General features: G+C 43.2%; 2 protein-coding genes and 1 long non-coding RNA gene across 4 annotated transcripts; 2 read left to right on the top strand and 1 right to left on the bottom strand.

The window, feature by feature from the left end:
- Window positions 1–165: 165 nt before the first annotated feature.
- Window positions 166–2,336, top strand: LOC106750099 (cytochrome b5-related protein-like). Its single transcript, XM_014630190.1, has 6 exons — window positions 166–238; window positions 348–598; window positions 713–980; window positions 1,108–1,399; window positions 1,516–1,731; window positions 2,012–2,336. Exons 2-6 carry the CDS (start codon window positions 371–373, stop codon window positions 2,286–2,288), a joined length of 1,281 nt encoding a protein of 426 aa, XP_014485676.1. The 5' UTR covers window positions 166–238; window positions 348–370; the 3' UTR covers window positions 2,289–2,336.
- Window positions 2,337–4,953: 2,617 nt separating this feature from the next.
- Window positions 4,954–17,218, bottom strand: LOC106750081 (sialin-like). Of its 2 annotated transcripts, XM_014630163.1 has the most exons (12): window positions 17,066–17,218; window positions 16,863–16,994; window positions 14,377–14,972; window positions 9,493–9,680; window positions 9,059–9,189; window positions 8,825–8,930; window positions 7,706–7,790; window positions 7,405–7,625; window positions 6,856–7,002; window positions 6,467–6,599; window positions 6,127–6,368; window positions 5,352–5,570 (listed from the first exon to the last, which is right to left on the bottom strand). In XM_014630163.1, the coding sequence occupies exons 3-12, from the start codon at window positions 14,399–14,401 to the stop codon at window positions 5,352–5,354; spliced, it is 1,497 nt and encodes a 498-aa protein (XP_014485649.1). In that variant the 5' UTR covers window positions 14,402–14,972; window positions 16,863–16,994; window positions 17,066–17,218. The 2 variants fall into 2 exon arrangements, with proteins under 2 accessions (XP_014485648.1, XP_014485649.1); XM_014630162.1 differs by having other exon boundaries at window positions 4,954–5,570; window positions 16,863–17,218.
- LOC106750082 lies at window positions 6,316–6,927 on the top strand. The gene is made up of 3 exons (XR_001374912.1): window positions 6,316–6,384; window positions 6,443–6,572; window positions 6,836–6,927. It is a non-coding gene; the product is annotated as an uncharacterized LOC106750082 (long non-coding RNA).
- Window positions 17,219–17,511: the final 293 nt, after the last annotated feature.

Below are 17,511 nucleotides of genomic sequence, written 5' to 3'. Positions count from 1 at the left end.
ACGTTAAACATAGTCCGTCTCAGTAACAACGCAATAATATTTTTAAATGAAAGCGATAATGCTTTCACATTTCCATTATGGAAATTAAATGTATGCAATTATAAATACGCGGTTGTGGCTTCAAAATACGAAGTTATATTAACGCGATGTAGTCCATTGTGAGACAAACAACGCAATAAATGCGTCGCGGAACGACAATCATAAAAGTCGACTCAAATTTATGATAAGGTAATATAAGGTAAAATAGTTCATCGAATATTTCGATAGAGAATTTCTCGCATCGAGTTACGGCTCGAGGTCAATACGCGTTCGGCAGAAATTTTTGGCAAAACGATCTTCTTTCGCAGATTAAAAAAAAAACATCTTTATCATGGTGGAGAACAGCACGGTGCCCGGTTTGGCTCATCTGAAAGTGAGGGAGGATTACAAAAAAACCTCGGCAGGTTTTCTCGAGGCTAGAAGAAAAGTGGACGGTGCGGAAGGACTGTGGAGAATCAACAACAGTCTGTACGATCTGCAGGCGTTCGTGAAATCGCATCCCGGAGGTGCGGAATGGATCAATTTGACGAGGGGAACCGACATCACTGAATTATTTGAGGTATCAAACACAAACCCGGTGGTGAACTCAGACCCCGGCTGCCACGCTTCAACTTGACGATGCACCTGTCACGATCCAACTAATACTCTCAAATACTTCATACAAATCGCGCAGAGTCATCACGTCACGGACAATGCCGAGCAGCTGTTGCCGAAATTTTACGTTCGCGAGGCGGCAACTTCGCGATCGATGCCTCTGACTTTTCTTCCGGATGGATTTTATCGTACGTTAAAAAAGCGTGCGGTAGAGGCACTAAAGAACGTCGACTTCCATCGGTCGTCCTCGACGTCAAATCTCATTGCCGACTCCTTGACGGCCATGACCATCATGCTAGCTTTAACGGGCGCCTTTATCCATTCCTATGGTCTCGTTTTTCTCGCCGGTGAGTATCGTAGGAATTACGGACGAATAATCAAGATATAATTGTACCAGCGTTGATATTCGAATCTATCTTGAAAAGAAAGAAGATCTTGGCTCTGTAATGTAACGTTGAGTCGCGCAAACATTAGGCATTTCCTTAACGTGGACGGTGATCGCGGCGCACAATTTCTTTCACATGAGGAGCAACTTCCGTATGTACTATTTCGACCTGTGCCTGATGTCCTCGAAAGGATGGCGCATCACGCATGTGATGAGTCACCACATGTACCCCAACACTCTATGGGACTACGAGATGTACGCGGTCGAGCCGTTTCTACATTGGATTCCTCACAAAAATAAATCTTATATCGTAGGATTGATAAGAATTGCCATCACTCCTATCATCTGGACGTTGATGTATTTCCTTCAAGGCATACAGCGGTAAAGCTTCGCCCTATACGCGTTTATCAAAATTATGCGGAATGTATTACTTTATTTATTTTCGTCTAGAATCTCCTTAGATTTTGCTTTAATGTCGACTCAATTTTAATTCCCAGATATTATTCCGTATTTATGGAATACGGTGTCTTCGAAATCCGCGATATTATGCCTTTCCTGTTGCCCCTTACGATGTGTCTGTTCGCGCCTGAAATTCTCATCGCGTTGAAACTGTGGCTGGCGATGATACTGATCAGTAGTTTCCTATTCGGCTTGATCAGCTTCAATTCGGCTCATCATCACCCGGACATCTTCCATGACGGCGATATCTACAGGTATCTGTGGCATATATCGATTGCTTCGGACTTCTATTGAACGTCAATCCTACAAGTTTGATAGAATCTTACATAGAAAAAACAATCTGGTTGCATTAACTTAGGCAGGGAACAACCAGATGCATTCTGGTCGAAGGAAACGGAATTTCTGGTTCTCGTGACCAAATGTAGTTCTTACGAGCGGATATTCTAGTCCCTTCAAGTAGAACGCATCTGGTCGTGCCATTCTGGTTAATCAGGATCTCTTTTCCGCGTAATGATGACAATTTCCCCGATGAAGGGACGACATGGACTGGGGTCTGCTCGAAGTGGACGCCGTGCGCGATCGCAAGGTGATTGACGACTCGACCTTTCTGACGCTCACGAACTTCGGCTATCACACGTTGCACCACCTGCTACCCAGCGTGGACCATCATTACCTTCCGCTATGCATGCCCGCGTTCCTGCAGACGTGCAAGGAATTCAAACTCAGCAACGATAGCTTCACGCAGTGGGAGCTCATCAAGGGCCAATTCCAGCAGCTCATGCGAGTCACGCCGAAGAAGAATCACAGATAACGTTTTACGTTATAAAATATCAAAAGTTGGATTAATGAAAAAATGTAAATGATGATATCTATTCACATACACACATATATGAAAAGTTCTTTCCTGGGAAGATAATTGTTTTTTAACGTTTCTGAAGGAACACGTCGATAAGAGATGTTAATAGAGATTGTTCTTGATCTTTATCGAATGTGTAGATGAGCATATACAAGTAATGAGTAAGCGTAATTTTTTTCAAACTGCTAGGAGAGCTTGTCCATTTTTTTTCCGTGTATTATTAATGTAACGTATATAAAACGTATATAAAAGAAGAGAAACACACAAGCCCTCCGCTCGACCTGACAAACAGCAATAAAAATTCGACCATCCGAGGGTACACATGAGTTTTCTTTATTATCACGTAATGACGTTGCACAAAATATATTCGATTACTCTTCATACATACAAATTCGCTACGACTTGCGCGATGTAAAGTCTACAAAGCTTGTTTATAACTTAACCACGAGAAGAGATATGAGATTTAAAGAGCGAACATATAAAAAAAAAAACCGAGAACTATACGCGGTGTGACGTTGGATTTATAAATAACATATGCACGGTCGCGCGTACACAACTCGACCATTAATAAGTCTGACACGCACGCACACATCCACTACAATCCGCCGTCACTTTGAAACAGCGACTCGTGTCTTTGATCTCTATTATAATAATTGTTACTTGAAACTTGCCTCGAGCGAGATAGATAGCGATAGACAGCAAGAGCGATAGATCTAATTCCAAATTCAAGTCTGAGTATCTCATGTAAAACAAGTTTCGAGTAACGAGTTTCGAGTAACCATTCATACGAGCCTTTGTGTATTATTATTATTCCTTTTTTTTTACAATTAACACGCGCAACAATTATTGCTAAATACCAGCTTTACAAGAATTGTCCACGGAAGTTCTTACCGAGTAATGTGACTACCGTTAAAACGGCACATCGGAAATACAATTTGAACATTAATCGACTTTTTTTTGTTTCAAGACATAGGAACAATACATTTATATAATTGTTTCTCGATTCACTACAGTGAGCACGCGTATAACAATCACTAATGTGCGACTAATCTCCGCAAACTCCACAATCTCCACAAACGATCTACAAACGCAATTGTGTTACATCTCTTCCTATTTACGAGCGTACAATATCCTTGCCCGCATCGACCGGATGCCGAGCGACTGGATCTGAGAATTACAACGCGATCTCTCGCAGACGCATAGATCTATTTTTTTGAATAGAGAGAGAAAGAGAGAGAGAGAGAGAGAGAAAGAGAGGTATTGGATGACAAGTTACTTTTATTGCAACGATGAAGTTTCGTGATTCGAGCGCTCGTAAAAAACGGGAAAATTACACAAGAATTCCTCGTTACACGCGATTAAGTCCGCATCGTCGGCTGTGTTCAACAGAGAGAGAGAGAGAGAGAGAGAGCTTTGCAACTGTTATAAAATTCGCGAATCTGATTGAGGTATGCTCTTAATTTTGGTCGAATCTAAGAGCATACACCAATTAGATGCACGAATCTTACAACAGTTGCAAAGCTGCTTTCTCTGCGACGTCATGTGAAGCGAGATCGCGACTCGACCTACACGAAATGCCCTCTGAGACGCTGCGTGACTCGCAGCTGAGAAGCGAGGTCGTTGACCGCGCGTTGAAACACGAGCGTGCGTTATTGCGAATATTAATCGCAGTTGCGTAATCGCTTCGCGAAGGAAGCGCGTGAGGCGCGATCGCGTATAACGAGAGGTAACTCTGTAACGATTCAACGTACGTAGCGTGAAGTATTTATAATATCGGCCTAACCTCGGCCGTTTACCGGCTCGAAGATAACTTCGACGGTTTCGTCGAGCTTTAACGAGTGTGACATACACGTACTTTGGCACGAAATCAAAAAATGCACTACAGAGTATTCTTCTGTTTTCGCACGCTGCGTCGCCCGGATGCCACGTCAGCGGAATTTCTTTTATTAGCCGCTCGCCGACACGACGAGTTCTCGTGGTGTTCTCGAGCGTGATCGCATGAACGTGCGATGTATAAATATTTAATTATATCCGAGACGAATATATATATATATATGTAAGCGCGCGAAAATCATGACAAATGTGAAATCCGTGTTTCATCCCACCCGGGAGCGTTTTACAATCTTACATGATAACAGTAAAAAAGGAAAAAAAAAAGAACGTGAAAAAATAATTCTGAGGCTAAGAAACTGAATTGTCGATTTCGCGATGGAAAGACCCGCCGTGATACTCTAAATGTATTTGTCGACGGATTAGGCCACTGTAAAAGTTTCAAGGTTTCTTTTTTCTGTCCCTTTTTTTCTTCCATTTTGCATTTTCTACAAATGTCACGTTTTGCGGATTTTGTCCTACAACTCTTTAGATCGATACTTAAAATATGTCTACCGAGCTAAAAAGATGGTAAAAATAAGATTACAATAAAATTCTTCAAATTGAACTTATTTCTCGAAAAATTCCTATATATATATATATATATATATATATATATATATGGGTCATTCCATGTAAAAGAGGTACTCTCAAANTATATATATATATATATATATATATATATATAATTATATATAATTATATATAATAATATAATTACATATAATAATATAAATCCTATATATACATATAGTTTTTATAATTTACATATAATGTGTATACAGATTGTAAAATATCGATATATTTTTTACATTACAGCAGCCTAATCCCTTGATCGGAGGACAAGTATCGTGAACGTATCCTTTCGATCCTTCTCTTCCTCCTGTTTCCGATTTTCAGTTCGGGCCAACGGCGTGACGATTGCCTCGCATCCACGACTAACAGGTAACAATCGGAAGCTGTACAAATATTGGTCGTGTATAAAATATTATTGTGATGTTCTGTGTGTCAGCGAGGTCGAGAGTTGCCGAGTTGCAACAACTTCGGACGCGCTCCTAACGATATTAGACTATTAATTTATACAGACATGAGCACACGCAACATACACGCACACATGCACGCATCTTTCTCATTTCATTATCTAAATCACTAGAGACGTTCATTCTCTTCGGTTTCCTCGGCCAACGTGTCCTTCGTCGTCGTCTCGTTTATCCGCCTCTCCTCGTCGGAGATGGTGGGCACCTTGGTGTGAGTCGAATCGTTCCACGATTGGATCTCCGCCGATCCGAACAACCAGAATAGCACCGTTGCCGAGGTGAACACTACCGCCGATATCCAGAACATTATACGCCACTCCTCGATGCCGTTCTGCAACGTGACGAAGGATGACGTAAGAAAGCGAACGACAAAATCAGCCGAACTGCGGAAATCGATGTCAGCTGAGCTACGGGAACGACCATATGACACACGAGGGCACGACAAAGATCGATACTCGCGCGGCGACAGGCCGGAGCGCGCGAAATCTATGCGATATCGTGTACATACACAGCTGACGGATTGACGGTTGCAACATCTTTTATTCAATAAGCCTTACTACGCATCCCGTGTTCAATAGGAGAATTTGGTTTTCAGTAATAGTAGAGTATTTCTCAGAAAATACATTGCGAAACTCGTCGAAAAAAAAGTTCCTTTTAGTGTAAATTAATACATAATATCCGAAAAATCAAAGACTGGGAGAAAAATATTTACAGTATCTACCGACTGTGTATGTGTGAACTTTGATCAGATCGAAAATTATTGTGACCTATTTTTGTATCAGAGCTTTTGATTCTAATTACTTTGGAGGCTATACACCGTTGGAAATCGTTTTAAAATAGTTTTGTCGCGCAGGCGCGGAATAAAATTATACGGAGAAACAACGTACCCTTTCGTTGGTCAGGGCGCCGATAATTGGTGGGATAATGAATCCGGGGAAACTACCGAAGGTATTCATAATTCCGTACAAAGAGCCGGCGTAGTTCGGCGCCAAGTCTTGGTGGTTTTGTAAACTGGTCTGGCACGCAGCCCCATTGAAGGCCAGAGCCAATATTAACATTATTATTGCAGTTGTGGCGTCGCAACCCGCATATGTCATCACTACCAGGCAAGCCGCGGGTCCCATGTGAGCTGTTGATTAACGGTGGTACGTTTATCGATTGATATTTGTTCGCGTGCAGCCCGTCACATCTCAATTTCTGCAGCGAAACGGACGATCGATCACTTACAGAACAGCATGAATATCTTTCTGATCCAACCCAGAGATAAAACACCCTTCCTTCGCACATAATCGCCTGCCGCTGCGAACAACACTCCAGCGCCGAGTCTAGCCATGTAAGGTAACCCGGTTATCGCGCCACCCTGTAGAAAAAAGCATTTAAAACATCTTTGGCGACTATTGCTCGCAGAATGAAAGTGACGTTATCCCCGATCTGCAATAGGTGCTTTAAGCTCTAAACCTTAAAAAAGAAATTTACCAATCACAGTTGAATATGGGGAGAATAATCGACCGTGATTGGTCAATTTCTTAAGGCTTAGATCTTAAATTCTCATTGTAGACCCTCGCTTTACGATTTCATCAAGATATCTTTCCGTAGTATGAATCTGTCGCGAGTACCGATTTCATGTTGAAGCCGAGAACCTCCAGCGTGTATTTGGGCCCGTTGGTAGCGATGAAGTATATACCCCACATATTGGCGAAGTGGGCCCACAATAATACTAGGAACGGCGCGGACGTGGCGACTGCCTTCACTGGCAGTTGAACCTGTGCGTACAATGTAAATCGGCGTTGACAACAAATATTATTATTATCATTTGTTATCATATCAACATTATGTGATTATTACATCCCAGCAAACGCCAATTAACAATAACGTAACATCAATGTTATAATTTCCCACTCAACGATTTAAATGTAATATAACGCGTGTATTATGTAACAGTTACATTACTGAGTGGAAAATTACGACGCTGATGTTATGTCACTGTTAGTTGGTGTTTGGGGTAATGTGGGATATTATTATGTTCGACTTTTTAATTACATCATTATTGGACAGAATACTTGACTGATTGTACGCGTGTGCGTACATTTTATATAAATCACCCGAAGAATTCCTATCTAATCTAATCTAATGTCATCTATGTAATCATTTCAATATGCACATACCTTTTGCTTCGAAACGGTAGTACCTATTTGTTCCTTTATGTACGTTTTCTCTTTCTCCGTGATTCCCGGATGCAGATCCGGCGTGTCGTACACCAGGAACACCCACAGAGCGTAGAAGACTAACATGAGACCGCTCGTAACGTAGAACGCAGCCTTCCATCCGTAAGCGCTGATTACCGCACCGCACAAAGTGAATGTCACGACGGTTCCAAACGGACCGCCTGAAAGAAGTAACCGGCCACGTGAATGCGTATACTTCCAAGACTTCCTACTTGAAAAGAAAGACCCAGAAAGGTCGTACCTTGCATAGTCCACACGAACATGCCTTTCTCACCGGGCGGCACCCACCTGGCGATCATTGCGTGTAAAGCGGGATAAACGGCGCCCTGAAAAATTCCATTCCATTCTTATCGAAGAGCCGAACACTCAATTCAGAAGTTAGTAAGATAGTTATATATAGCAATTATCTAAAAAAAAAAAAATATATATATATATATAACGATACAACCGCGCGATAAAACACGATAAGAGATCGAGTGAAGTCAGATGTAGTAAATGAAAAATACGGCGATCTCTCGTACAATCGACGTAAAGTATGCGTTACCATTTACTAGGTTGAAACTTTTTATTATTAAAAGATTTTTAGCCTTGTCCACTCGATGTTACATATAAAAGGCTTGCAAAAGGCGCTGTAAAATTATCATCCAAGTACTTAAGTGAGGGGAAAGCATAATAATAAAATACTTTTATTACATCAATCCGATGGTATGATTTTGCTTTAAGCACTTCAAGTTTTAAAGTGCTTCTTGAACGATCTCGATAATATCATTATTGCGAAAGTTACAGCCTGTTGAATTTCGCCAATATTTTATTACGATGGAAAGTACGTCTGACCAGCTCTTGAGTCGTACTACTTGAAGAATAGAACTTCCGGGACCATCGTTTAGTCATATCACGGCCTCAGTTTCTCATTAAGTATAGTAGCGACTCGTAGCGGAGGTTCTGGAACTAAATTACAGAAATAACGGGTCTAATAATTCCGTAAACCCGTTACATTAATAATATATCCGTTGCAGAAATAATGGGTTTACGGAATTATCAGACCCGTTATTTCTGTAATTTAGTTCCAGAACCTCCGCTACGAGTCGCTACTATACTTAACGAGAAACTGAGGCCGTGATATGACTAAACGATGATCCCGGAAGTACTTTCTATTCCTCAAGTAGTACGACTCAAGGGCTGGTCAGACGCACTTTCCATCGTAATAAAATATTGGCGAAATTCAACAGGCTGTAACTTTCGCAATAACGATGCTATCGTTCAAGAAGCACTTGAAAACTTGTGCTTAAAGAGAATGGTACAGCATACATGACGCCGATTGTAGGTTCAAATGAGACTTGTGGAGCGACCGATAACTTACCCCGAAGAATCCCATGACGAAGCGAAGCGCGAAAACGAAACCGTAATGAACACCGGCGGCCCATGGCATCATAAGGTTCAACACCGCGGGTATCAGCGTGGCGAACCTAAGTCGTGAAAAGTAAACGCTGAGTTCGCGCGACAACAGATAATCGGACCAATGATTATTATCTCCCTCTCCTCTCTCTCTCTCTTGGTTTTTTCCTTGTTGATAATCTTGCTCTATCATACTTACGCCACCACTTTGGAGCCTCCATATTTCTCTGCCAGAAGACCGGCTGGTACACTGGCCGGCAGCACACCGTAAAAATATCCTGACAGCAGCAAACCTTGGATATGTTGATTCCACTCGAATCGCTCACCAAACTGTAATAAAATTCGTAATCGTATCCACATTCTATAACAAGTTTCTTAGACACTTCGCCTGCGACGGAACTACGCTGGTCAACAAAAAATTGCACCCTGGATCTGAACCGTTAATTCCAGTTATATTGATGTTGTAATGTTAATCACAGATATAACAGTTAAAATCAAAAGTTAAGCAACGATAAAAAAAGAATTTAATACAAAAATAGAAATTCGAAAAGGATACATAATTTATGATGTGAAATTTGCCGACCAGTGTTATTGTCTATCTCGATACAGCCGAATTGTGTTCATGTAACTTACATCATGGAGCACACCCGACCCGTTGCTCTTCAAGTCCGTCACAACGCATGCGGGTCCGGTGGCACCGCTTTTGCTGGTAACACTCACCATAGCGACAATGGTTATAGACAAATTGGTGCGGATGACGTATGAAAACATGCAAGCTAAGAACATCATGGCCCCGAGGATTCCCCTCCGGGGGATCTTCTCTGTAAAAGGCATCGCGAGAAATTTATCGGGATATCCGGAACTCTTGGCCAAGTAACGTCATAATATATACTTTTTCGACGGTGATTTCGATTAATCATCACAGTTCACAATATCAAATCAGGTCACTTCCGCTTTCAACGGTGATGTAACTTCAACGGTTGATGCTATTATGTAACTGCTGTCCGAAGTCCTCATCGAAAGATAATATATATTCTGACGTTATATTATAATATTATATAGATTATTATCGTTATATCGCATAGTTAACGAATATTAATTAGATGTCTATCAATCCCGGCCGATTAATCGAGCTGCTCAAAAGTAGCCTTCACGTCTAGGTTGGTCTTCACGTCATGGTTGTGTTGTTGTCAAATAAGACAACAACACAAACATGAATATCATAATGTGAGACGCTTCTGCTTGTCCCGCAGTGAAGCGCAGTCGCGAAGCTGACCTTTGAGTTCAGCGCGTAATGCCTAATAATTTTAAATGAAGAATGAATGACGTATCTGCCGACAGCCAAGCGTCTCATCTCGCGTTCCATTATGTACATAATATCAAATAATGCAGCTGCACTTGCGTGCGATATTGTGTCGTCGCGCATGCAAGAAAAACGAGAACGCCAACAGCGGCAGAATTTCTTGGGCGACGATATTTTTTTTATCACTAAACCAAAATTAAATCGTATGCAATTTTGCTGAAGGGTACTATTTGGTACTTATTGTGGCTCGCTTAAGAATATATTACTATTAATACCGTATTTTTAATGATGGGCCCCTCATAAATTTCGTATTTATCAAGCAAACTTACGTTCTTATACATTTATTTCACTACCTAAGTGACAAATTGTTAATTTGAAACGAAGCTGAGGTAGACATACATGTAAACAATATTATGAATACGAAAATATTATTTTTTATTTTTCTCATTAATGCATTTACGTCTAATACAGATGCACGGATCACAAAAAGAGGTATATAAATGCCTAAATATTTTGTATCAATACATTCTGATTAAAGAACGGAACGAACTTTTGCAGGAACCCGCTATATATTAACCGAACCGTGAAGTCACTTAGAAACGCACTTGAGACGCAGCTCGCTCGCAGCCAACCCTGACCATATTTCAAGAAAATCTCGTCCAAGGAGAAGCGCCATCGGAGCGGCTTATAAACTCCAGAAGGTCACGACACACGCCTCATTGGGCGATTATACTTCTCTCCGTATTAATGACTGCACGTCTTCGTTCAGCTGGGATCTCACTGATAATTACGCAGCGAAAATCGAATCGATAGAGAGCGAGGCTGCCTCGCGATGCCCCGTGGTGTCTCTTGACTTCTCGCATTGCGTGATACGACGCTTCCGTTTCTAAATCATCATAAGTTGTTACCGGAGATTGAGCTGGCTGGACTTAACATACGTCGCTTCCGCATTCTAGTACGAGCGATCGCAGCTGACAATCACGCGTTTATGGATTCCTCGGATAAAAGAGCGGGCGGAATCTGTCGTGACTTGTAATTTCTCCGATACTACGACGCGGCGATTGAGTCAAATGTCCATTCAGACTTGCCGAGTCACGTGACACGGTTATTTTCGGGAGCGGCGAAAAGCGAAGGGGACCTTCGCATCAATTCGGAAACCAGGGATATTTAACACCCCGCCAACTGATCCTCGATTCGAGCCTCGAGAACATTTCGGAGCGAGAATATCCAATGTTACGTAACATTGTTAAATATTATCTCTTTGGCTTTGACGCCGTCGACATTTTTCCAAACTCCAAGTCTAACGTCTGCGGGAGAGGATGGTATCGTAGATTCGCGATGTAAGCGCGCGACGCGCAGCGAAATAATTGCGTCATCTAACCGTTGAATCGCGTAGATTAGTCGATCGTCGCGGATCAAACGTGAACCCCCGCGCGTTCATCATCACTTGTGCGACGAAAGTCCGCCTTGACTTACACGGAGGAAAGAAACTTCGGTTGAATTAACGTGCACGGAATAGAAAATGCGTCGAGATATGAAACCACGAAGTTTTCTCAATGGAAAAGAAGTATTACTTCCAAATATAAATCTAATAAATACTTCTAAGTACAACTCTAATAAATACTCTCTTAAATTTGGAGCCATTTTACACTCACATTCAGTAATTTATTTACGAATTAAGATATTCTTATCTTCATATTTTTCCTCCCTTCAAGTAAACATTTACTAGAAGCTATTAAAATATATCTAAAAATCAAAAAATATCAATAAAATAAATCAATAAAAATATGACTTGATTTAAATGAGACGGAAAAACAGAAAATTACTTGATTCTAGTATTTTTTTACCGTACGACGATGAACAAACTGAAAGCTTGTTCTCGTTGAATGGAATGGGTCCTTACGAATTAAATTCGGTTCTCAGAACCGTAAATCCGGTTTCTTCCGCGGTTTGGTTCGTTCATCGTCAAGCTGATTCAGCCGATTCTCCTTTTCCTCCGTGTAAAACTTCGCGCTGCGACTTTGCATATAAATTCGCATTCTCGATGCAGTTCGAGCCACGAGCGCGTCGGTGTTCCTTTTAAATCGTTTCGATTATCATACTCGTCGGACGATTTCCGTGTTATTGTCTTTGACGGTGTGTACAAAGGCCAAGGAACGACAACGACGTGAGGCCGACGCGAAAGGCGCGTTCATAATCTCGCTAAAGTAACGCGGTGTCACATTATAAAGCACAACAACGTAGTAACGTGAAAACACGAGCGAGTACCTCGCCTGAAAATAATAAGAAAAACAAATGCAAATGCAACGACATGGCATTGCAACGGAACGTCAAACAAACGATATTTCAAGTCATCATGTCTCGAATGTTGCGTAATATCGTATTTTTTCTCTTTCCGCACAGCCGTGTGTAATAATCGTGCGCAAGTGGGCCGAGTATGTGTGTCACGCGCGACAATATTTTATTACCAGATAACAATAATAATATAATATTTTGCAACGAATTTTATGGGGAATAAAGTTTTTGCTGCAAGCTAGCGATACCGTCACGTTTACAACACCGGGCGATAATTTTTCAGGCAACTTTGTACGCGAGTCGGCGAGTCGTTCACCTCGTTAACAAGACAAAGTCGGGCAGTCTTGAATATGCGCGAGATGCCCGAGAACTGTCAAGCCTAATTATCTGCTTCTTGTGTGCCTAATTGTCTGCTTTTGTGAAATTTTCTTTTCTATCTTCGATCGAGTCGACTTCGGACTATTTCCAACGCCACCAAGAACCGAGACCTCGCTGAAACGCGACACAATCGACTCCGACGCGAGTTACGCGCGCGGAAAAAAAAATCCCGCGAGCTTTTTCCTACTTTTTATGGGGGGGGGAGTGGTGAGGGCAGAAAAAAACACCGAGCGTCGAGTGGCCGTGAACGTGTTACATGAGCAGAACGTGCTTCTTCTGCACAGTCTATTTCTGCGAGGTACGCGGGAATTAGCGGCTCGAGTTACAGGTAGTTTGTACGAGATGGAGATGCGCGCGCGCGAGCGAGGGAATGAACGCGCGTGTAAAACTCGGCTGGGGAAATGTGACACGCGGCACCGCACAACGCGGCATCGCGAGGCTGCATAATGCGATGCGCAATGTTTGCTAATTTGAATTTCCGCTGGGACGACGCGCGAAAGCCGTAGCTTTCCATCATGCCGCGCACGTGCGTTGAACGTCTCTCTCGCGCCCGACGTTCTTTTTTTATTTAGGGCCGATTATGCAATCCTTATCATATTATTTCGATGTTTATCGCGAGGAACAGCCGGGGCATGCCCGGCGTGTAAAATCACGCGAATCGCCGAGATATTTGCCGAAATTGCGTCATAAAGCCGCTGCGCGCGCGCGCGCGCACACACGGACTGTTTCGTGTGTGTTGAGAGAATTTTCAAAAGAGAAGAAAAACTTGATTGCCGACACAAATGACAGCTCGCTTCCGGCGAGTCGCGAGGAATGTCGGGTCGCAACGTACACGACGCTCCTATTAATTACGTGCAATTAAAGCATTAATCCTACTTCGACTCACTTTGTCATTATTCTTCCTCTATATTTAGGTGGCAAGTGGCGTGCAATTAGAGACTTCGCAATGTGTTTACCGAAGCCACCGAAAGATCCCCGCCGATTGAACATTATCAACAGTATCGATGAAACTTGACACGGGCATTCCAGAACGGAAATTAAGACCGGCAGAACTTCTGCTTGCATTCCGCGTCCTGCCTATTGACACGCCAAGTTCATACGTTGCGCGCGTAAACGTGATCCGCTTGGTTTATCTGCGAGAGCATAGTCGCGATAAACCACGGCCGGGTCGTTTTCGCATGCTCGGCGTATCGACAATCGCTTCGGCGCGGTTGTAATCGCAATGTCGTTGCAATGTCGCACGTTATCGGCTAAGACCCGCGGGCGCATAGAAAAAGCGAGACTTGAGCGATAAGATCAAGTTGATCAATCACGATTGACCAGTCCCGTTGATTTTCCTTCTATGCGTGACCGGTCGATTTGTTTACTTGCTTGCATTTGTCTGCGTTTACCGTGGCTTTAAAAATCCCACCATCGTACTAACCGACCGTGATAATAATAATAAGCCTGAAAGCTAGAACGGACCGTCACAGCCGTGGCGATGGAACGCAGATGGAATCGGTCATGCCGGGCGGGACCGCCGTCAATTGACAGGCACTTACCGTTGAATTTCCGGAAGAGAGCCATTCCCGCCGAGTATCTGTATCAGTGTATCAAGCGTGAGAACGTCGGGCGACGATTAGCGGTGCGAAAGGCCGAGCTGTCCCCCGCCGGCCTGGAACTTCGTTTGAACTCCGCCGCTCAGCCGCGCGGAACGTGACGCGTCGTCTTGTCCTCCGCTTGGAGGGACTGCCCGACTGAGCCTCGCTCTCGTTTTCTGCTTTTCGGCGTATTCGATCGATTCCGCCGACTATTGGCCCCGACGGTGTTGCGTCATTCCGCCGCCTTCTCGCGAAATTCCAAGTGGTCGAGGTGCCGCCGTCACGACGCACCGTCCCGCTTTTTTCGGCTCTCACCTCCGCGTGGTGGGTGACGCACGTTGACCGCGTGGCTTCTTCGTGAAAACGCCGTCTCTCTTACGTGCGGACGCACGAAAAGCACGCTGCACCTGCCGTCATACACTCTCTCTCTCTCTCTCTCTCTCTTTCTCTCACGCACGTAAAGCCGGGGCTATATTTAACGGCGGGCTCGCCGATATTAGAATTGCCCGGGTTTTCGCAATGTTGTGGCACGCGTGCGCGCACGTGCTCCGCGCCGGCTGGAAATCAGAGAAAACTCGTATTAGGTCAGCAGGGAGACGACGGGGGAGGATCGACCGCGAAAGGAGCTCGCGCGAGAAAGCATCGTTATTTATCGGCCGCGTCAACGACGTCGCTTTTTCGGGCGTTATGGAAAGCCGCGTGACACGCAACTTGCCGGCCTTTTTCCCATGCAATTGACAGTGACATAATATCAATGTTATCATTTCCCATTCAACAATGTAAATGCAATATAACGCGTGTTACGTAACAGTTACATTGTTTAATGGGAAATTATAACATTGATGTTACGTTACTGATAGTTGGTATTTACTGAGACCGAGAATCTTCGATGTTGAGCCGCCGAGGCTTTCGGATTCCACGTTGTTATCTGTCGTGAGGCCAAACGATGAATAAACAAATACTCATAAATGTGTTAGGTAATTAGGCTTAATGTACATCTAGTATAACTTACAAACCTCGCGTTAAAAATGGCTATATCATCAGACCCGTCTAAAATTTACTTTCAACGATCCGTTATTCACGACGAAATTCGGAATGGAATTCTGTTTGCAGAGAAACACATTCGAACGCGACAACGATAATAATATACCAACGTAACACGAATGAATAATTCTTCGGTTAATATTCAGAAATATCAAAATCGGTAGATATTGTCAAATTAAATATAAGATAATCGGATTAAAATTAAATAGTATTATCTTCAGAAATAGTTAAGAAGTGTTATATTCGTATTCTTAATCCGCTTAATCGCAACACATTTTCTTTCGTCGTTATCTTCTGAAAGCTTACCTTAAAAACAAAGCTTTTGCGGATACATGTTTACTCAAGATTTTGCTTATTTTTCAACATTGAATCTATCCTATAAGTCGGTAGAGTTGAGATACACCCTGCACACACACACACACACAAGTACTACATGATTGTACTATAAATATCTAAATACGTTCGTTACGTTAAAGACCATTAAATAGAATACGTTAAAGACCGTTAAATACTAAATATAATATTCAGTATTAATATTAATACTATCGCGAGTCTCATCCCGGAAGAAGGAAAACGCGTTCCCGCCGTACTGTATATCTGATACTTCAATTATCTAACATTCCTTAATCGGCTATTCACCGCGTTTATTTAATGTTCTCTCGCAATCGTCGACAATGCTCGACTTTACGAGGTGCCTCCACACTGCGATATAAACTTTCGTGTATAAATCTTACATTTCCTAAACTATATCCGACGGTACGAATTGCCTGGAGAGACGCGTATGCAAACGATTGGTCAAATTAATCGTAATCACGCGTTATAATTCCACGTTGCGCCAAATATATCGACTGCGCGTTACTTCGTTTACATGTTGAGAAAGAGAGCAATTCCCAATCTTGTGTAATTCGCATGATGGGCGTAATTAATGATAGGAAAGAATTGCATCATCGATGCCTCACGCTTATCTCACGTAACGACAATCGCTATGAATAAAATTACGGGAGAATCGAACGATGGAATCTGCATTAAAAAACGTTAACAATAAGTTCACGATATTTTTTCACGTAATAATATACAGAAACCTTCGCGTTGTCGAATACCGTTGCATCACTGAAGATGCATCCTTCGAACCCTTCCCGAAGGTTTTCCCGATTTTTCCCGATTCTACTACACACAAGTGTCAACGTGGACGCGTATGGTGCGAATTTTCGAATCTGTTCGGAGACCCCGATGTTCGATCCGCCTCGAAACACCCGCGATTTTCGAGCCGCCCGAGAGTCGTTTTCCTCGTCAACCGCAAGGATTAGACGCGACCGAGCGTCGAAAGTGCATTCGACGATGGGGAAAACCACCGCCGATAAAAGAAGGGCCTCATTAATAGCGAAGCTGCAAGTGTGACTAACCTCAATTACCGCCGCTCCGTTTTCTTCCTCCCCCACTGCGCTTGTTGCTCGCGAAATTGCGCGCGAAAACGGCTCACGACGATCGATAATCCGGGAAAGGAGCAGGACTTCCGAAGCGGGACGCGAGCGGGCCTAAAATCAAAGTAACCCCGTCATCCACTTGCGCTCCTTCGGTACGAATAAACTTCCGGGCGTGACTTTACAGTCGACAAGCACGTCGCCACGTCGTCCGGCGCTCGCACTTCCGTGGGTAAAGATTCCGCTCGAACAAGTGGCAGAAGAGAGTGTCGTCGAGAGAGTCTCGGCGACGTTCGAACGAGCGACGACACGGTCAAACGGTACAAATGGTTGGGACGCTACTGAACGGAGATACGTGCCGCGCGTCACGAAGTTGCTCCCTTTCGCCGCGAGGGTGATCACGTCACGCATCGCGCCGTTAATGACGTCCGCTATACCGCCACGGTAGCGACGAGCACATCGGGCGTCATTAATGCCGCATCCCCGATCTCGCGAGTCGAACGCGTCGGTATTTGTGCGTCGTACTTGTCTGACAGAAAATTAAAAAAGAACCGAATTTTGGAGGTTTTTGCGTTACTTTAACACGGGGAACGTGTTAAAAAGTACACGAATATGATAATAACATATCTAC

The sequence above is a fragment of the Dinoponera quadriceps genome, unplaced genomic scaffold (genome assembly GCF_001313825.1).
Source record: "Dinoponera quadriceps isolate SergipeBrazil2010 unplaced genomic scaffold, ASM131382v1 scaffold4444, whole genome shotgun sequence".
NCBI classification, from domain to species: Eukaryota; Metazoa; Arthropoda; class Insecta; order Hymenoptera; family Formicidae; genus Dinoponera; species Dinoponera quadriceps.
This window is presented reverse-complemented; position numbering and strand designations above follow the sequence as displayed.

Excerpts from the sequence above, each read along its gene's own strand:
- LOC106750099 (XM_014630190.1), top strand. The coding sequence starts at position 371 with ATGGTGGAGAACAGCACGGTGCCCGGTTTGGCTCATCTGAAAGTGAGG. Across the intron at positions 599-712 it reads ACATCACTGAATTATTTGAG|AGTCATCACGTCACGGACAA; the intron begins GTATCAAACACA and ends CAAATCGCGCAG. Across the intron at positions 1,400-1,515 it reads TTCCTTCAAGGCATACAGCG|ATATTATTCCGTATTTATGG; the intron begins GTAAAGCTTCGC and ends TTTAATTCCCAG.
- LOC106750081 (XM_014630162.1), bottom strand. The coding sequence starts at position 14,401 with ATGGCTCTCTTCCGGAAATTCAACG. Across the intron at positions 7,003-7,404 it reads CTACCGTTTCGAAGCAAAAG|GTTCAACTGCCAGTGAAGGC; the intron begins GTATGTGCATAT and ends TTGTACGCACAG. Across the intron at positions 6,369-6,466 it reads AAAGATATTCATGCTGTTCT|CTCACATGGGACCCGCGGCT; the intron begins GTAAGTGATCGA and ends GTTAATCAACAG.